General features: G+C 57.3%; 3 protein-coding genes across 3 annotated transcripts; 1 reads left to right on the forward strand and 2 right to left on the reverse strand.

The window, feature by feature from the left end:
- Positions 1-4473: 4473 nt before the first annotated feature.
- LOC136058220 (acyl-coenzyme A thioesterase THEM4-like) lies at positions 4474-6949 on the reverse strand. Its single transcript, XM_065751516.1, has 6 exons — positions 6738-6949; positions 5787-5940; positions 5290-5458; positions 5109-5222; positions 4761-4885; positions 4474-4589 (listed from the first exon to the last, which is right to left on the reverse strand). Exons 1-6 carry the CDS (start codon positions 6804-6806, stop codon positions 4519-4521), a joined length of 702 nt encoding a protein of 233 aa, XP_065607588.1. The 5' UTR covers positions 6807-6949; the 3' UTR covers positions 4474-4518.
- An 853-nt stretch (positions 6950-7802) lies between these two features.
- Positions 7803-9792, reverse strand: S100A10 (S100 calcium binding protein A10). Its single transcript, XM_065751588.1, has 3 exons — positions 9708-9792; positions 8161-8356; positions 7803-8002 (listed from the first exon to the last, which is right to left on the reverse strand). The coding sequence occupies exons 2-3, from the start codon at positions 8290-8292 to the stop codon at positions 7841-7843; spliced, it is 294 nt and encodes a 97-aa protein (XP_065607660.1). The 5' UTR covers positions 8293-8356; positions 9708-9792; the 3' UTR covers positions 7803-7840.
- Positions 9793-11452: 1660 nt separating this feature from the next.
- DEDD (death effector domain containing) lies at positions 11453-19399 on the forward strand. The gene is made up of 5 exons (XM_065751554.1): positions 11453-11934; positions 15738-16082; positions 17938-18045; positions 18722-18868; positions 18963-19399. The coding sequence occupies exons 2-5, from the start codon at positions 15758-15760 to the stop codon at positions 19337-19339; spliced, it is 957 nt and encodes a 318-aa protein (XP_065607626.1). The 5' UTR covers positions 11453-11934; positions 15738-15757; the 3' UTR covers positions 19340-19399.
- The last annotated feature ends 218 nt before the right edge of the window (positions 19400-19617 follow it).

Below are 19617 nucleotides of genomic sequence, written 5' to 3' on the forward strand. Positions count from 1 at the left end.
TTTCTAAGGGTTCACAGGACAACTGTGGGGCCCCTACAGGATCTCATGGTCCCTATGGGTTCACAGTGCCCCTACAGAAACTCACAGGGGTCCTTATAGGATCCCATGTTCTCTGCAGCCTCACATGTCCGCACAGCTCACGTGTAACACTCCAAGTTCCTGTGTCCCCTCACAAGTCATCTGCGGGGACCGCATGGACCACATATGGCACCCACGATGTCACACAGACTGTGGGACCTCACGTGTCTCACGTGCCACCACAGGACTTCACATGTCACCTGGGGGCCCACCTGCTGCTCAGACAAGTTCACAAAGTCCCTATAGGCTTGCACATACACTATAGATTTGCATGATCCCTCTATAAGTTCCACAGTCCCTATAGGACTGCACAAATCTGATAGGCTCATACAGTCTCTATAGACTCATACAGCCCCTACAGGTTCCCATGATCCCTATAGGCTCACACAGTTATTATGTTCCTACATGAGCTCCCACAGTCCCTATAGGATTGCATGCTCACATGGTCCTTGTAGGCTCATACAGTCCCTCAGGAGGTTGTCTGGTCCCTATAAGGTCACACAGTCCCTGTAGGGTCTCATGGTCCCTATAGCTTCACCTTCCCTCGTGTGCTCACGTGTCCCCACACTGCCTCACGTGTCACCCCTGGGCTCACGTGTCACCAACTGTTACCTACAGCTCCTCTGCCCTCACAGCTCCAAAAGTTCCCAAGGGCTTCACATCTACCCCCACCCCCACCCCCCCGGTACCTCCCACCCCTGTAGGGTCGGTGTCCCCACGTCCCCGTGTCCCTATAGGGCCCCATAGGGTGATGGGGTCCGGGGGGGGTGTGGTGACGACGGTACTGAAACCACAGTGAACGGCAGCAAAGCCACAACTGGGACACAGCCCCGGGGGGGCAGGAAGGGACCGGCACAGGGAGGGGACACCCAGCAGATGGGGAGCGGGGGGAGACAGTGGGGTGGGAGTCATGAGGACACCAGGGAAGGGAAGGGGAGGGGTGGGGGAGAGGGGAAGGGAATAATGGGGAGGGGGACACCAGCGAGGGAACAGCAGGGTGGGGGGTAGTGAGGTGAGGGCAATGGGAAGGGGAAGACCAAGGGAGTGGACGACCCAGGGAGGAGACAATGGGGAAGGGGACAATATTTGTGTTGGGGACACCCAGGGATGAGAACAGAGGGATGGGGAACACTGGGGTGGGGACACTAAATCACACTGGGGATGGGGACATTGCAAGTGGGGCTGCCATCAGGGACAGCAGACACGGGGACAGGGTCTGCTCCTGTCCCGAGGTGTGTCACTGGATGCCTTGCACACGCTCGTAGAGGGCTGTGCACACCCACAGCGTTTGCAAAAAATCGTGCACACTCATGCAAGCTCCCACCCTTGCACAGAATTGTGCATGTTTGCATACATTTGCACACACTGGCGCACACACACACGTGTGTCCTCGTGCACTCTTTCGCACATATACACACACACACATTTCGGGGCGATGGGAATGCGGCATTTGACTCAGACCAGCATTACTCAACGCGCCGCCACTGCCGGGAAGCACCGCTTCGTTTCGGGGCCTTTTGGGGCCACTCCTGCCAGGAAGCAGCAGTGAGAGGTCATCGAGGTCTCACCCCACAGGCAGCACCAACACTCCCACGGTACTGCCATGGGGACCCAACAGCCCCTGTTGACCCCATAGGGATCCCACAGCACTCCAGAGCCCCATGGTGAACCCAACAGAATCCACTCGGCCATATAGGGATCCCGGAGCACTCACTGTTCCTATATGAACCCCACAGCATCCATCAGCCCCATGGGGACCCCATAGAATCCGCTCAGCCTTGTAGGGACCCCATAGCACTCATGGGGACCCAATAGTGCCCCACAGTCCCACAAGAACACCATAGAATCTATTCAGCACTACACCGTAGCTCCCATCAGCCCCATGGGGACCTCAAGTGCCCCATGGGCACCAACTCACCCTACAGTACTAGGACAACAGTAGAGCCATGCTCTAACCCCAGCGCCACAACACAGCCCTGAATGTCAGCAAAACACAGCATGACATAAGACGACATGTCAGGGCACGGAACAACACTTCAGGACATGGGACAACACACCATGACACAGAACAACATGTCATGACATGGAACAACATGTTAGGACATGAGATAACACATCAGGACATAGGACAACTTGTCATGATATGGAAAAACACAGGACAACACAATATGAAATGGGACACAGGATAACACGTCATGACTTGCAACAGTACACCCCAGATGCCATCAAGCAGTGAGGAGGCGGCACCACAGGACACCCCTAGTGGGGACAGGGGGGACATCAATGGGACATGGGGACAGGAGGGTATGTGGACGTGTGAGGGTATGTGAGGACATGGAGACACAGGGACATTGGTGAACACATGGGGACATGGGCACCCCAATGCCAACAGAGCAGGGACCGCGGTGCTGACGGTGAAACAGCGGTGGTGACACAGACGGCGACTGTTGCACAGTGCCACCTGCGTGTCCCCATCCCCGTCACCTGCGGCGGCCCCGACCACATCTGAGGGCCCCAGAGCTGTGCAGGGGCACTGCTGGGGGTGGGGAGGGCCGGGGGAGCAGGGATATGGTGTGACACCACCCTTGCACACACGCGTGCAAGAACACACACCACGCCATGCACTTGTGCACACTGTACAGAGCACACCACGCCATGCATCTTGCATACCCGGAGCTGTAGGATTGCCCCCCCACACACACAGCTCTGCACTCACCTACACACATTGCTTGCACAGTCCCTTGCACACTACCAGACTTGCACACACATTCCACATGTTGCATGCTCACTGTGCAAACAAACAGCAGCCACACAGTGCACACTCACCCTCACTCCCGCAGGACTGCTGACTTTGGCAATCATCAGTACCCACTGCTTGCCCACTTGTACACATACTCAACCTCTGCATGCTCCCATGCTTGCACACACATGCACACACACTACATTTTGCACACTCCGTGCACATGAACAGCAGCCACACACTGCACACTCACCCTCACTCCTGCAGGACTGCACGTACACACCTCTGTGCTCTCCATCACCCACTGCTTGCACATTTGCATGAACCCTTGCATGCTCCCACACTTGCACAGATGGATGCACTCCCCACATGTTGCACACTTACACCATACACACCTGCAGCAGCTGCACCATGCACACTAACCCTCACCTCTGCAGGACTGCATTCACCCTCTGCTTGCATTTACACCAGTGCACATTTGCACATACCCTCACATGTTCCTTGCACACTCCTGCCCGCCCCAATGCATGCTCCCACCCGCTATGCTCCCACCCTGACCCATTTGACTCCCACTCCCCCACCTAGAAGGTTCCTTGCACGCTCACAGCCCCTTGCACACACCCCCACCCCTTGCATGCCCCCTCCCCTTCCACGCCTGCCCCGTACCTCGCATGGTGGTGTGTGGGGTGCGGCAGTGCGGCCGGGCGTTATAAGGGCGCGGGGCCCCCCCGGCATCCTGCCCCCCCTTCCCCCCTCAGCATCCTGCCCCCCCCGGCCCCACGCACTGGAAATTTCCGACTTTCCACGGTGACACATGAGGGGGGGGGGGGGGAAACTGAGGCACGGAAAGGGGGGGGGATGTGGAGTGACCCTTCCCCTCCATGTGACACCACTGACCCCACAGTGCCCTCCTTCTGACTCCATGGTGCCACGGATTGGGGGCTGAAGCCCTTGAAGGTGAGGGGTCAATGAGGCAGCAGAGGGGCAGTTGGACCCCCACATGTGGGCTCTTTGGTCCCCCAGTGTGCAGGGGTGGGGGCACCAGTGGGACCCACAGCCTCCCCAGCGCCTGTAGGGCAGCTATAGGGTCAGGTACAGGGCTAGCAATGGGATGAGCCACGGGTTCAGCTATAGGGAAGCCATGAGGCCATTGGGTCAGCCATGAGTGAGCCATCGGGTCAGATGTGGGGTCCTCCGGGGACCCCAATGGGCAGAGGGGGAGTGCATTCTTTGGGATGCCTGAGGGCAGTGCGGTTGTGGCTTTGTCCCTGCATCCTCTTGTCCTCCTCGCATCCCCATGTCCCCAGGACCCGGCCAGATTCGGGAGGGACGGGGTGGGGGGGAAGAGGGACGGGCGACCCTTCCCACCCGCCATGCACAGCCCATTTGGCCACGGCCCTTCCCCAAACCCCGCCCATAGCTCGGACTCCACCCACCGCGTCCCTTCCAGCCGTGCAGCACTCGGGGACAGCGCTGGGGCTGGGGACAGAGACAAAGAAAGCAATGGGAATGGGGACTGGAAGAGGGGACAAAAGTGGGAACGGGGTCAAGGACAGGGATGGAGGGATGGGGACACCACCCCCAGACGTGGCTGAACCCCAAAAAAACACCACGGGACACGATGTCACTGCAGTGCCATGCTCTGATCCCAGATAGATGGTAACACAGGTACACCCCGCTGCCACCCCCCTCCTCCAGTGTTACAGTGTCACTGTGCCGCTAGGGACAGGCGGCCGGGGGGCCTTGGTGTCCTCCGCCTGGATGAAGAGTGCTGGAAGAGAAAGAGGTGTGACAGTGACACCGTGTGACAATGTGACAGTGGGGTCACAGCGCCCTCTGCCCAGTGCCGTGCACTATGGGGAGCTGCTGTGTCACGCAGAACAGTTCTGTGGGACAGTCTCGGTGTCCCCAACCCTGTCCCTGCAGTGTCACATGTCCTCACCGGTGGCCTCAGCGTACAGTGTGTCCTGCTTGGTGTCACGCACACGGCAGGACAGGAAGATCTTGCGTCCCTCATGCCGCTCCATGCGGCTGTCGGCCACCACCACGGCGCCCACTGGCACTGGGCTGAGGGGACAAGGAGGGGACAAATGTGTGAGGCTGGGGGCAGACATGGGGACAGGGACAGGAAGAGGAGTGGGGTAAGGACAGGTAAGGACAGATGGGAATGGGAACAAGGACAGGGATGGGGATAGGGATGGGAATGAGGACAGGGCTGGGGGACAGAGGTGCAGCATTCCTTCCAGCATGGGGACACTCTGGAGCAATCTCCCCACATGGTGATACTCACACCAGGTAGTTGATGCTCAGCTTGGCTGTCATCACCGACACCTTGGCCACCCCCAGTGCGCACACCCCCACTGTGTTGTCAATGAGGGTGGCAATGGCACCACCGTGCGCGAAGCTGTGGAGACATGGTGAGTGCACGGGGACAGCGACGACGTCAGGGATGGGGATGTGGTGTCACCTACCTGTGGTGACCCTCCAGGTAAGGTCCCAGCTGGCAGAGGCACTCTGTGCGGTGGCCAGAGGCGTGCAGGAAGATGGCATACTCAAAGCCAGCGCCCTCCACATCCACGTTGCGCAGGAACATCCGCGGCCCCGTCCCCGTCCCCATCCCCACTGCCATCTGCAACACTTCTGCCAAGAGGGACATGGTGTTGGTGACACAACGTGGGTGACACTGTGTGGGTATTACAGTGTTGGTGACATAATGTGGAAGACATCCTATGGGTAACACTGTGTCAGTGACATGGCATGGCTGACACAGTGTGAGTGACAATGCACTGGTGACACAGTATCAGTGACACTGTATTGGTGAAGTGTTGGTGACACTGTACATGACATGATGTGGGTGACACAGTGTCAGTCTCATGGTGTTGCTGACATTGTGGTTGACATGGTGTGGGTGACACCGTATTGGTGACACAGCACAAGTGACAATTGCTGTTGGGACGCTGCTTGTCACCTGGGAGATTGTCGAGGCCACGGCGGTAGGAAGGGATGCGGCGCCAGGAGCCATCAGCAGCACGGTGCAACAGGCACTGGTACTGCTCACGCATGGCTGCACTCCACCCGGCGTTGGGGACAGTCAGGTCCTGTGGGGACATCGAGCACAGCGCCTGCAGGGACACACACAGGAATGGGGATGGCGTCAGCGAGGCAGTGGGGACACAGTTGGATCATGGCACTGGGATATGGGGCTGCCATGGCACCATGTGGTGTGGGAACAGGGACAGTGATGGGGACACCAGGGGTTTGGTGGCACAGCTGTGGGACACTATCACCATCAGGGACATTTGGGGTCTGGATCATTGGCCCCAATCCCTCCCGTCCCTCTCTGTCCCCTCTTGTCTTTTCTCACCCCCATCACCCATCAGTGGCCCTGTTGCGTCACCAGGTTTCCAGGGCTGGGACACTTATGCCATGTCACCCCCACATGTCACAACACCCACAGCATGCCTGGGCCTGTCACCGCCCTACAGTGCCCTATGTCCTCATGTCCCCACCTCCCCTTGTCCTCATGTCACCACCAATATCCTCATGTCACCACCCAGTGTCCCCATGTCACTGCCTGGCGTCTCCAAGTTGCTGCCTGATGTCCTCATGTCCCCGCCCCATGTCCCTATGTCATTGCCCAATACCACCACCCCATGTCCCCGGGCCCCCATGTTGCTGCTCACTGTCCTTCTGTTCCACCTCATGTCCCCATGGTACTGCACTACGTCCCTGTGCTACTGCTCACTGCCCCCATTTCCCCACTCCATGTCCCCATGCCACTGCCTGAAGCCACCACCCCATGTCCCCATGTCTCTATGATGTCCCTACATTCCCACATCCTCACGTTCCCATATCCCCACTGCCCACCGGTGCCCCCGTGACCCCACTTCCCACTGATGTCTCTCCACTCTGCACTCACCGTGGGGAGGACCCGGCCCCACCCGTGGGCCGCCGCCACGCGCACCCCCGCCCCGCAGCTCCGCCACATGGCTTAAGGTGACGTCACCGCGATGACGCAACTCCTCCACGACGGCGTCACTCCGCCGCTGACGTCACTCCGCCCCCGCGTGACCCCGCTCCTCGCCGCTGTCGCGCCTCGATGACGTCACCGAGACGCGCCGGGCCCCAAGCTCAGAGATCGCCGCGCGCCGCTGCGCCCCCTCCGGCGACCCCCGCCCCGCCTCCACCGCAGCTCTGCGAACCGCGACACCGCTACAGCGCGGAACGCGCACGAGGGCGGAGACGGAGGCGGGGCCCCAGCCAGCTCGCTTCCGGTGAGCGCGGGGTTCGGGCCCGCCCCACAGAGCACGTAGGGAGCCCCATAGAGCCCCGCAGAACCTCATAAGATCCCATAGAGACCCTCAGAGCTCCTATAAAGCACCGTACAGCCCCGTACAGTACCAGACAACCTCTACGGAATACCACATAACCCCATTCAGCCCTAACACTTCCCCAGGGTCCCCGATGGACTCTTTTACACCGCCCTGTACCACCCTACACATGCACTACAGAACGCTGCAGGGCCCTATACCACCCCATAGTGCCCTAATAAACTTGCTCTGGCCCGTGCTGCCCTACACCGCTGCACGCAGTCCTTACGGAGACTCACACAGCCTTCATACAGCTCCGTACTGCCCCCAAGGGGCCCCCGTGGGCTCCTTGTGTGACCCTGTGTTGATGGGGACACAGAGATGGGGTCCTCAGGGACAGGGACCCAGTGGTGGTGGGGACATGGGGACCCCAAGGTGACGCGGGCACAGAGATGGACACCTCAGGGTGATAGAGACACAGAGATGGGGACATGGTGTGATGTGGAAATGAGGCTGGGAAACACAAAGTGAAGGCCATTTGGGGACAGAAACCCCATGGACCCAATGCTGATGGGGATATGGGGACAGGAATTCTAGCGATGGGGATATGGGCCTGTGAACCCCGCAGTGATGAGGCCATGAGGGGATCCACCCCAAAGCAGAGGCCAGAGCAGTCATACGAAACATTTTATTGGGGCTACAGGGCTCTCTCTCACTTCCGCCCCTTCTGCTTCATGTGCACCACGAAGTAGTCGTTGCAGGCGATGGTCAGTCCAGCCACCAGCGAGAAGAAGCTCTGGAAGCCCACTTTGCCATCCCGGCACTGGTCCAGGTCCTTCATGATCTTATCCAGCGCCATAGGGTCACGCTGGTTCTAGGGGTGGAAGCGGGTCAGCATCTCACAGTGTGACTACAGGGCTGTCGGGTTAGGTGTGACCCCACCGTGCCGACCCCCCCACCCCCACGTTATAGGGTGGTAGGGTGGTTATATGGACATTGGGTAGGTGTGACCCCCAGTGTCCAATCCCTCACCTCCAGGAATCCGGGGAACTCCTTCTCCATCAGTGCACGCAGGTCCTCCTTGCTCAGGTAGTTCTTGTCACCCGCGTATTTGTGGAAGGTGAACATCAGCGTCTCCATGGCATGCTCCATCTGGGATGGCATGGCGGTGGCTGTGGGGTCTCTAGGGGCTACTGGGGTCAGAAGGTCTCAGTGGGGTCCGCAGGATCTATGAGGTTGGAAAGGTTCAGTGGGGTCTATGGGTATCAGTGAGGTCTGTGGGGCTCCATAGGGTCAGAGAGGTTCAGTGGGGTCTACAGGGTCTCTCGGGCTCACTGGGGTCTGCATGGTTTAGTGGGGTCAATGGGGCTAGAAGAGCTCTGTAGGGTCTGCAGGTCTCCGTGGGGTGCGTAGGGCGCAGGGGAGCTGCAGGCTCAGAGGGTTTGGACTAGATGATCTCTAGAGGTCCCTTCCAACCCCTACAATTCTATGATTCTGTGAACTGTGGGGTGTGTGGGGCTTCAGAGGGGCTCCGTGGGGCGCGCAGGACTCAGTGCCCGCCCTACACTCTGTCCCATCGGTGACTCAGCTCCGGGCAACGGCCGCGGGGCGGGGCCGGGGGAGGGGCGGGATGTGCTGCGGTGTCCCTCCTCTGACCCCCCCGCACCCCACCCCGCCCCGCCCCGCCCCGGTCTTCCCTATGGGACACCCTCGGGACCCCCCCGCCCTGGGCACACTGAGTCACGCTGCCTCCTCCCAGGGTGGGGCGCCCCCTGGATTCTCTACAACCGCGGGGTGGGGGGCACATCCCAAAGCTGCTCTCCCCAGCCCATTTCAGGAACGGAGACTCCACCCTGGGGGTGAGGTGTTGGGGTGCCCCTCCAGCTAAGCTTTGGTGCTTTGGGGAGAGGGGGGTGGGGAGGGGGGCACAGTTTAGTTTTGGGGACCATTCCTCCGTGCCTACAAAGAAGCAAAAATGGTGGGGGGAAGGGGGAGGAAAGGGGAAAAATGGGGTGGCCCCACACCAAGAGGAGAATAACGGGTGAGTCCCACCCTTTGCATTGAATTTCCTCCTCCCTCCCCCCCAAAAGAGCTGCAGCATCTCAGGGGGAATCGTAAAGTTTATGGGATGATGAGAGAGCATATGGAGTGGACGCAAACTTTATGGGGTGTGAGGAGCCCTCAAAGTTTATGGGGTGAAGGGGAAGGGTATGGGAGACCCCAAAGTTTATGGGGCGATGGAGGGGCGGGGGTGAGGCATAAAAGTTGCAGGAGTAAGTAAAGCAGGAGGAAAAGAGCTGGGTCCCTCTAAGAGGGGGGGGGGCAAGATGGGACCTTCCCCCCGGATGGGGGATACGATGGAGTGGGGTTACTTCCATGGAGGGGGTGGGATGGGGATATCCTCTATGAAAGAGGATCCTCTACAAGAGGAGGTTCTCACCCCAATGTGGGTCAATGCCGGGGGAAGGAAGGTTCCAATGGAGTGGAACCTAAATGAGGCAAGGGTCCTAATATGGGAATCCACTGAGGGGATATAGGGCCGGGGGGGGATCCCTTCGGCCCGGGGGGTCGGTACTCACCGCGCGGCGCAGATCGGGGCACTGCGGAGCGGTGGCACCGCCCGGGATAGGCACGGAGGGGGCGGGACAGCCCCGGGGGGGAAGACCCGAGGGGGGGGGCCGGGGCTGACTCAGTCGCTCCCGCCCGCAGCGCTGCGCCTTAACCCCTTCCTGCCCGCCCCCCGTACGTGTCACCTGAACGCGCGTCCCTCCTCGTGTCACCTCTGGGAACAGGGACAGATCTGGGGTCGGGGACACTCCTGGGGATAGGGACATCCCTGGGTTTTAGGACCGTACTCAGGAACCTGCTCGGGGATGTGGCCACCCCTGGGGACAGGGCCACCTCAGGGCTGCGGCCACTCTTGGTGACAAAGCCACACCTTGGGTGAAAGAAGACCACATCTGGAGACGTGGCCACTCTCATGGGCAGAGCCGTATTTGAGGACAGGACCAAAGGGTCACCTGTTGGGACAAATCCACGCACGAGGGCAGAGGGACACGGCTCTCTGGGGCAGGGCTACCCCTGGGGGCAGTTACACCGCTGACAGGGCCAATCTCTTTGGAGACAGTTTCTTCCCCCCCCCCCCCCCCCAGTGAAGCTGCACACACCCTTTGTTACCGCTAATTGCACCTGGTGCCTGGCAGCGCCCAGCACGCGCTCTGCCATCAGCTGCCCCCGCAGCACGTGGGACAATTAGCGGAGCTAATTACTGGGGGTTGCCCTAACCCACCCCAAGGAAAATGGCCCTGATGTGAAATGGGGCCCTCCCAGTTCTCACCCTGCCCCCAGGGCCCCCCGTCCCTCTGTACTCCCCAAATGGTCCCCCATTCCCCACGTCTCACCCCCACACCCCAAAGTCCTTCCCACAAACTGACATTCTCTCCTCCCGTTACCCCAGTGACCCCCTCCCATCCCTTCGCAGTCCTCTCTGTCCCCACTCAAGATGGCGGCGCCTACTCACACACCCTCCTGCCCTCACCCAACATGGCGGCAGCGCCGCGATGCTCTGAAATTGCCCCTTGCTCCGGACGCGCTCGCCCACTCGCCCATATCCAATATGGCGCGGCGCTGCCCATCTGTCCCTATGGGCGCGAAGGCGGCGAGGTGAGCGTGGCCAGGATGTGGGTCGGGCCTAAGGGGGGGGGCGGAACGTGACGTCGCGCCGGAAGTGAGGTTACTCCGTCAGCCGCCTGCGAGCGGGGATCGGAGCGGACGGAGGCAACATGGCGGCGCCGAGCGCGGCCCAGCCGTGAGCGGAGGAAGCGTGGGGCCGGGCATGGCGGGGGCGGCCTAGGGGGAGCCTCGGCGTTACCTGGGCCGCCTCTCCGCTCACCACAGCCCTGTCGCAGTGGGAGGCAGCGCTCGAGAGGCCTCGGCCCGGTGCTCGGGGGATGGGGGCCTAACGGGGCCCGGCCCTCGGAGCTGCGTCGTGAGGCAGCCGCGGGGCCTGGGGCGGGACTGAGGCCTCGGGGGGAAACTGAGGCACGGGAGGGACGAAGTTGGAGGTAGTGGGTCTGCGGGCGCCGCTCAGGCCCCTGGATGTGCCTGGGGTCGCTGTTAGGGGAGTGCAGAACTCTCTTTCAGAGCTGAGTTCTCGAGGAGGCACCTCTCCGAATAAAAGGGCGCTGCGGGGCCGTTGAGGGCTGCTCTGGGCCCGTAGTCCCATCCAGAATCTCTTTTGTTGGCTTTTTTTTTTTTTTTCCCCTCTATAGGCTCTGTTTTTGTTTTCTGTTGGCTTTTGTTTTTGGCTCTCTCAGCATTTTTCTTTTTTTTTTTCCCCGATTTTTTTTGAGGAAAACCCATTTTCTGGAGGAGCTCTTGAGGAACAGACAGGTTTAAAGCAGCCTGCCCCTCACTTGGGTGCGCTGTTGAGGGAGGAACGGGATTTGGGGTTGAGAAGATGTCTAAAGGAGCAGCGTAGGGAGCACAGGGTTGGGTTAGAAAATCAATAAATTATTATAGAGTGAAGTAGGGATTAAAAAAATAAAGAAGTTTGGGCATCAGAGTTGCTTAAAAAAAGACAAAAAGACTGGTGGCTTCTGGAAAGTCCACTGTGGAGAGAGGGCTGCCAACGCTGGAAGTGTGGCTTCCTGTGACGAGCCGTACGTGGGCCGTGCTGTAGGTGGCCCCACTGGGACACTGTATTGAAGAAATCCAATTGAAAAGGGGATAGAGGTCTTCGGAGCGATACGTGCTTGGATTCAGATCGGAGCAGATACACGCAGAGCAGAGGAGCTCCTCATTAAGGTTGGTCTTCCTGCACGGGTTAATTTCTTGATGACTCCATGAGTCACCCATCTCTCAGCTGCACAGAACGATAGCATTGAGTGTCATGTCCTATCCAGAAGATCCTTTTGTTGGTCCTTGACATTGGGCTTCTGGGGCCATGGATCTGTGGGTCTGGGTGTGAAGTTTGGGAAGAGGCAGGTGATGTCTGAGAGAGGCTCTTGCAGACCCAGTGTGTTCTTGCTGATAGAAATGACAAAATTGGCCAACATGAGGTGTCTGGATGTGAGCCAGGCTCTGGCTTCAGCTCAGGTTTCCATGGCTGGAGCTGTTGCACACCACTACATGCCTGTGGGGCTGTTGAGTGGGGCTTCCTTTGTGAAAAAGAAGGAAAAAAAGAAGTGAATGTTCTGGTTCTTTCCACATGGTTCTGGTTTCAGTTCTGCCTGAAATGACCACGTGTGCAGGGGCTGTGCCTTCCAGCTGTCACCTGTCCCAGACTTTGCTCATGTCTGTGCTGAGTGTTTCCACCCCTTCTGCTCTGTGCCATGGTCATGTGTGCCACACTGAGCCTTTAAGGGCCTCACCTTTGGGATCCTTTTCTTCCCCAGGGCTGGCCTTGCCTTGAGAGTTGGTCCGTCCCTCGGGGTCTGCCTTGCTGCTGGGGTCAGTTCCCATCCTGGGGACGCACAGAGAGCTGTGACATTGTGCAATCCCAGCAGCCCCATGCTGCAGCATTGCGTGAAATCCTATGGCTGTCACTTCTCCAGCATTCCTCTCATCACTGCTTATGCTTAGGGGATTTAATTACAGCAAAAACACCCTAAAATCAGCTTTTTTCCAAGCAGTGATGCTTACAATGAGCCCTGTGACATGGCATGGGGGCAGTGGTTTTGGTGGTCCTCCAGTGACACGGTAACAGCAGTGTGGCCCTCAGCTGCGGTGAAGCCAGGCTGTGGTTCTGTGTGGGGCTGAGACCTTTACTGCTTGCTGTAGCTTTGGAGCTGTGTTTTTGGGACCATTTCAAGACCCACAGATGGGTTTGGGCACACTGTCTTCCTGTGGATGCAGAGTGCTGCGGGGTAGAGGTCAGAAAACCTACAGGGGGAGTGGCTGTGGCTCAGTCTTGCTTCTCCTCTCTCCGCTTGATTAATCAGGAGCTGTGGTTATCTGCAATTTCCTAATTCCAGTTGGAGCTGAACCCTGATCCCTGTGGGTCCCATCCAGTATGACATCCTCACTGACCAGCATCGTCCTGGAGCTGCTTTGACAGCTCAGTGCCTGCCCTACTGCTGCTGTCTGGGGCAGTGCAGTGTTAGCCATGTGCAGGAATGGGCTGCTGGGTTGCTTTGGGTAGGCATGTTTGGGAGCTGGGGGCAGCTGACTTGATTTCCAGCCCCAGATCTTCCAAAGGTGTGTGCACTTTGCAGGAAGGAGCAGCTCCAACCCCAGCCAGGTGTACTGCCAGGTGACGTGGCCCCATTCGTTTCCACTCATGGTGTGACTGTGATTAGACATGGGAGGCTGCAATGCTGCTTTATTACCTCCAGCGAAACCCCTTTGGGGAACTCGTTTTTATCATTTTTCTGTGCATGACTTCTGCAAGGCTGTGATATTGAGAGGTAGTTTTTATGGCAGGACATTAACTTCCCCTAAATCTGCAGGCTGAACAGGCAGGTGGACGAGCCAGACTTGGGGTGAGCAACTGCAGAGTGTGCTGTAGGCACCAGGAGCTTGTTTTTCCTGTTCACCTCAAGTTATTTTAATGATCTTGCCATGCTTGATAGCCTCCTCCCACCTGTGTGGTGTGTGGGGGGTCAGTTCCTAGGGGTAATATCGGTGTGTAGTGCATACATCTGTTTGCTCCCCAGGTGGCTCTATGAAGTCATCCCCAGAGCAGCAGAGGTATGCAGAACGGAGACCTCACACCTCTCTGCTGGGAGGTGACCTCGAGGTGCTGCCCCGGAGAAGCTGCCCCAGTCCTGATCCTGGCAGTGGGCACCACTTCTCAGGAGGATTTGGGGTTTCTTGCAGCCCCAGATGCCTCATCCTGTGGGTGTGAGGTGGGATGGGAAGCAGGGAGGGCTCTCTTCCGAGTTGTGGCTGCTGGAATCTCTGGTTTAAAAACAAATGTGACAACAGTCTGCGGTTTTAGGTGGTACAGCTGTTAGGAGCTGCCCCTTGGGGCTCCCCACTCAAAATGAGGCTTTTTCTGCTGAATCTCTCCTCCTTCAGTCTAAGCAGTTTGATGTAGAACTGCTTTTTTTCTCCTGGAAGAAGAAATGCAATGCATTTCCCAAGTTACTGGTGCCAAAAACCCAAAGACAGTGTCTGCTTAATTTCTGCTTTGGCTTTGAAGTGAGTCGGTACACCTCAAACCCAACAGCAGAAAGATGAGCGATTCCTGGGGAGCGTTTTGAAGTTTGCTGTAAAAGCAGGGTCCCAAAAACAAATGATGAGAATGGGATTGCTGCTAGAGCTGCTTGAGATGTGAGCACTTCCTCTCCCCCTCAGTTTTGCATGGACTGAGGTTTGTGGGTTCCCTGCCAGGAGCGGAGATGTGGGGTGAAGCAAGCTTGATGTTTCCAGGCAGTATTTCATAGAGAGCTGCAGCTCACCCTGTGCCTGCTCCCTGGTGCCAGAGTATTTATAGGTTGAGTTGCAAAACCCAGCAGCAGCAGTGAAATGGCAAAAACAGCAATTAGAGTGTGTAATGGCTTCATAAACTCTGCACTCAAAGGTTTTGCAAAGCTTGGAGGCATCTCTTCTCTCTCCAGGTGCCACCGGGCTGAAGCCCAGAGCCATGCAGGAGCTTGGTGGTGGATTTAGAGATTCTGCCTCCCCCCCGTTTTTTGGTTTTTTTTTTTTCCTGGCTGTGTCTATCAGGAACTGCCTTTGGGACAGTGTGGGGTGAGACCAACCCAGGGGGGAAGTTGCACAATGTTCTCTTCCAGACCAAAGCAGTCAGTGCTGTGTCAGAGGCAGTTCTGAAGTGGCTGTCACCTCATGCGCACTTCATCCCGGCTCTTTGCAGCAGGGATTCAACCTAGGATTCTGACTCCTGTGTGGAGAGCAGCCTGTGGGAGCATGGAGTTAACAAGGGCACGCCTTGGAGTGCAGTCTACTGCTACTGTTTGGGCGTGAAGGTGGCAGCAGTGGTGTTCCTGGGATGTGGCATTTGGGTTCCCAACAGCTTGTGGGGATGGTCTGTGACAGCTGTGCTCTCTGAGTGTGTTTTAAGACACAACACCGCTGCTGCAGCATTCCCTTCAGAAACACAGAGTTGTTGAGCTGTTGGCTGTTCTTGCTGCAAAAACTCAGCTTTGTCCCCAGCAAGGTATCATGTGAAGTTGAACCTTGGGGTGACCATACTGATAAATGGCAAAGAAGAAAACCCAGAGGTGGAGTGGCCCTGGATGAGGTAAAGTCACCTGTCCTGGCACTTACCTGGCTGCAAACCTGCCTGAATGGGGTGGGAAAGCCCCCTGGAGCCGAGCAGGTAGGGGCGTGCCGGCAGTGCTGCGGTGACAGGAGGGACACTGGTGCTGCAGCTGGCATTCTCCATGTCCCACTGGTGATGGCACCGTGATGTTTAGAGTGCCCACTGAAATTGGACTGCATGGTTCAGGGCTGTTGTCCCAGGCTCTGGTTTGGAATCCTAGCAGAAGAGAGGACACGGCTGAGATTCAGGGGTTGCACAGAACCAGAGTGGAGTGGCACAGTGATGGGGAAATTCAACTTGGAGGATCCAGGGGTGGGATTTTCACTGAGAGAGAGCAACAGGAACTGTGTTCAAACACAATGGCTTTTTTTTTGTCTCGCAGGACCTGTGTGCTGTGTAGAGATGGCAGCCCTGAAACGCAGCCGTGCACAGGCCTGGCCTGAGGAGCGGGGTGACCGTGAGCACGGGCTGTACAGCCTGCACCGCATGTTTGACATTGTGGGCACACACCTGACGCACCGTGATGTGCGTGTCCTCTCCTTCCTCTTCGTGGATGTCATTGATGACTACGAGCGGGGCATGATCCGTAGTGGCAGGGACTTCTTGCTGGCGCTGGAGCGGCAGGGCCGCTGCGATGAGACCAACTTCAGGCAGGTGCTGCAGCTACTGCGGATCATCACACGCCATGACCTGCTGCCCTATGTCACCCTCAAGAGGCGACGGGCTGGTGAGTGCTGCTGTCTGGTTCGGTGCTCAGACTGTGGCCAAAGGGGGTGGTGGCAAAATGGGGGGGGGGGAGCATCCTGTAGTTCTGTGGTCTTTGAAGTACCTTTCTACCCCCAACAATTTAGTGATCCTGTGGTTCTGTGATTTATAGGATCCCTTCTACCCTATTTATGCTGTGATCCCATGTTTCTAAGGATCTCCTCTTTCTCCACTGAGACACTGGGGCTTTAGGGAGAAAGTTTCTTCTGGCCTGAAGGCCCTGTTTTTAGGGAGATATCTTCAGGTGACCTTTGGGTAGCGCAAGGTGGAATTCCAGGGACAGCTTACTCTTTTCAGAAGGGACACGAGACTCCAGAGGTGATCGGTGTCCTCTGTGCGCACACTGCTATGCAGCATACCGTGGGACACTCCAAGAGGACGTGCTTTTTGAGTAGAGCGCCTCTCATTTCAGCAGCTGTCTTTCTCTCAGTGCAGACTTGGTCAGAAGTACCTGGGCCATTCAGCATGGGGTAAATCAGTTGGATTTTGGTCGCTCATCGAGCTGCAGGCCCAGCTCTGTGCTGATTTACCTTTCAGGGAACCTCAACCAGAGCTGGAGGAGCTCACTTGTTGCAGGAGCAGTGCAAGGCAGCTGCTTCAGCGGGCTCCAACCTCAGAAATTTGCATTTTTCTTTTGAAATGAGAATAATTGAGCTTTTTTGTCAGTTCTTGGCTGCTGAGTCTTCCTGCTTTTTGCTCACAACTGTGACGCCAGTACTCAGGAAAGTGGTGAACACAAGTATGGGCAGGCACGAAACCTTCCCCATTTTTGGGGTGAGATATGGGAGGGCTGACAGAAGCTGACAGACAGGGCCATGACATATCCTTTAACCTGGGGCTGACACCCCCATCCTGGCAATGGCATCTGTCCTGTGCTGGAGAGCTATATCGGGACTTGGGAATTGCAGAGGTGTGAGATCCCGTCCAGCCGCATTCGAATGGCAGAAATTTAAGAAATGCCCCAGAATAGCAGTTCAGAAGAACATGGACAGGAGCTGCACCTGACACATGGTATACAGTGCACTTTGCATTTAGGAGGAATGGATCGAGGGGTTGGAGGAGGAGCTTCACAGGTCCCTGCATCCTTCCACAGCTGCTCTTCGCTGTGGTCTCATCTCTTAGTTCCTTTTAGTTGTTGCTCTGCAGGGGAGATTAGCTCTGAGTTAGCTCAGAGCTGGGGGAAGGATGGTAGCTGTGTCTTGCTTCCCCAATCATCTTTGCTCGCAGCTGCTCCAGCTCAGCAGCCTGACCTCAGAGCCCTTGCAGCACACATCATGCTGCTTCAAAGCTCTGCTCTAATGTCATCTGGATAACAAAGTCATGCATATAACACAATCAGCTATTCCAGCTTGGAGGTGTAGGTGGGGACATACATCACCATGGGGCTGTCCTGGGGGCTGAGAGTCTTGGAATGGTCTGTTCTGAGCCTGGGCTGTGTCGGTAGCTATGGAAAGGGACAGAGACAGCCTCTCTCACACAGTGCAGTCTTAGCTCTGAGCTCTAAAATTGTGGAATTGTGGAGTTTTTTTTTTTTTTTTCCCCTTGAGAGGATTGGCTGAGGAACAGCTCTCTGCAGTGGGGTGTTGGGGGACCATGAGCGCTGCTGCCGGGGCTGGGAGCTGCATGGCTGCAACTTTGGGGCTTTTTCAAACAAAAACAAACCAAAATGCTCATGAAGCTCTTGGGCTTAAAAAGGAAGCCATGGGGAAGTGATCAGGGGAATCTGTGCATGCAGCACTTTGTGCTGGTGCCTGCTGCTGTCTGTGGGCCTGTCCTAAAGGAGCCCTCCCCCCCCCCCCCCCAATCCTCTCTGGCAGTTTGTCCGGACCTGGTGGACAAGTACTTGGAGGAGACCTCCATCCGCTATGTGACACCACGAGCTCACAGTGCTGCAGAACACGGCCTTGGCCACCCCCACAAATCAGGTGAGGACCTGGGGCTTGGGAACGCACCAGGATCTGTGTCTGAATTCCCGTTTCCCTGATAACAGGGCAGAAGCTGTCATGTGAATTGTGGCACTGATAACAAAAGAGTGCGTGTCTCAGCAGGGCTGTGCCCACCCGAGAGCTGCCCCCACCCCATTCCATAGCTCGGCACACAGGCTTTCTGCAGCACTGTCCCAGCAGAATCCAGCCCTGGTGTGACTGTGTCCCTTCATGTTAGTGGCACCTTTCCCCATCTGTCACTGTCATCTCATCCCAGTGCTGCAGGCTGGGCACTGCCTGGTGCTGACAGTGAGATTTACCAGTGCTCAGGTGACACCTGGAGTGTCTGGGGGACAACCAGATGAGGATTTTGGTGTCTGTTCCCAGTTTGGGGGGTAACTGCAGTCAGGCCATCCTCCACGTTCACCCTGGGATGGAATCAGTACTTTAGAAAGTGACAAAAGATTTCCACAGAACTGAGGGGCTTTTCTGCTCCCTGCAAGGGTGGGGGAGCGGGGGGGGGTGCTTGTGGGCTGCCTTTGTCTGCCTTGCCCTTCTCTGCGGGCCGTGTGAGGAGCAAAGCCCCCAGTCCCAGGTTGGGGCAGCACATGGCTCCAGGTCCCTGCTCTGAGCTGCCCCCTGGTCCCGGCTCCTTACCCATCCATCCTCTGGGCAGTGCCTCCTCAGCACCCCATGGTCTGCTGCTCCTCGGCGGGGCCACAGATCTGCACCAAGAGGCCTGGCCGTGGCAGGGCTCTCCTCAGCAGCCAGCGCAAGCGCAGGAAGTCAGTGACACCAGACCCCAAGGAGAAGCAGACGTGTGGTAAGATCTGTGGGGGATCACTGGGGGGACAGAGGGGGCCTTGACACCCCCAGGAGAATGGGGACAACATGCTGAGTGCCCACACTCTCCACAGACATCCGCTTGCGAGTCCGAGCTGAGTACTGCCAGCACGAGACGGCGCTCCAGGGCAACGTCTTCTCCAACAAGCAGGACCCGCTGGAGCGCCAGTTCGAGCGCTTCAACCAAGCCAACACCATCCTGAAGTCCCGGGACCTGGGCTCCATCATCTGTGACATAAAATTCTCAGAGCTCACCTACCTCGACGCGTTCTGGCGTGATTACATCAACGGCTCTTTGCTGGAGGCCCTCAAGGGCGTCTTCATCACGGACTCGCTCAAGCAAGCCGTGGGCCACGAAGCCATCAAACTGCTGGTCAATGTGGACGAGGAGGATTACGAGGTTGGGCGCCAGAAACTCCTGAGGAACTTGATGCTGCAGACAGCCCCCTGACGCCCCGTGGGATCCAAGCTCTTCTTTTATTTTATTTTTATTTTTTTCCTTCTTTTTTTTCTAAAAGAAAAGATTTGAAGCCCTGCTGGACTCCCACCAGGCGCTGAGCTGGGACCTGGTTTGCTGCGGGGAGTGCCGGAGGCATTTGTGCTCTCTCACCCTTCTCCTGTCCTGTCACCTCTCATGCTTTGTTTCCTTTGTCTCTTTTGTTTTGTATCCATTAAAAAGAAAAAACCCAAAAAGATAAAAAAAAAAATCTGCCTGGGGTGGGTCAGTTG

Source organism: Cyrtonyx montezumae, unplaced genomic scaffold (assembly GCF_038088225.1).
Source record: "Cyrtonyx montezumae isolate F1298 unplaced genomic scaffold, pur_monq_1.0 scaffold_75, whole genome shotgun sequence".
Taxonomy (NCBI): Eukaryota; Metazoa; Chordata; class Aves; order Galliformes; family Odontophoridae; genus Cyrtonyx; species Cyrtonyx montezumae.

What these genes read in the sequence shown, in the direction of transcription:
- LOC136058220 (XM_065751516.1), bottom strand. Translation starts at nt 6,806, where the DNA reads ATGTGGCGGAGCTGCGGGGCGGGGGTGCGCGTGGCGGCGGCCCACGGG. An exon ending in CTGAGCATCAACTACCTGGT is followed by an intron (nt 4,886 to 5,108) that starts GTGAGTATCACC and finishes TTGTCCCCTCAG; the next exon opens with CCCAGTGCCAGTGGGCGCCG. An exon ending in ACTGTACGCTGAGGCCACCG is followed by an intron (nt 4,590 to 4,760) that starts GTGAGGACATGT and finishes TTTCTCTTCCAG; the next exon opens with CACTCTTCATCCAGGCGGAG.
- S100A10 (XM_065751588.1), bottom strand. Translation starts at nt 8,292, where the DNA reads ATGCCATCCCAGATGGAGCATGCCATGGAGACGCTGATGTTCACCTTC. An exon ending in AGTTCCCCGGATTCCTGGAG is followed by an intron (nt 8,003 to 8,160) that starts GTGAGGGATTGG and finishes TTCCACCCCTAG; the next exon opens with AACCAGCGTGACCCTATGGC.
- DEDD (XM_065751554.1), top strand. Translation starts at nt 15,758, where the DNA reads ATGGCAGCCCTGAAACGCAGCCGTGCACAGGCCTGGCCTGAGGAGCGG. An exon ending in CCTCAAGAGGCGACGGGCTG is followed by an intron (nt 16,083 to 17,937) that starts GTGAGTGCTGCT and finishes CCTCTCTGGCAG; the next exon opens with TTTGTCCGGACCTGGTGGAC. An exon ending in TGGCCACCCCCACAAATCAG is followed by an intron (nt 18,046 to 18,721) that starts GTGAGGACCTGG and finishes TCCTCTGGGCAG; the next exon opens with TGCCTCCTCAGCACCCCATG.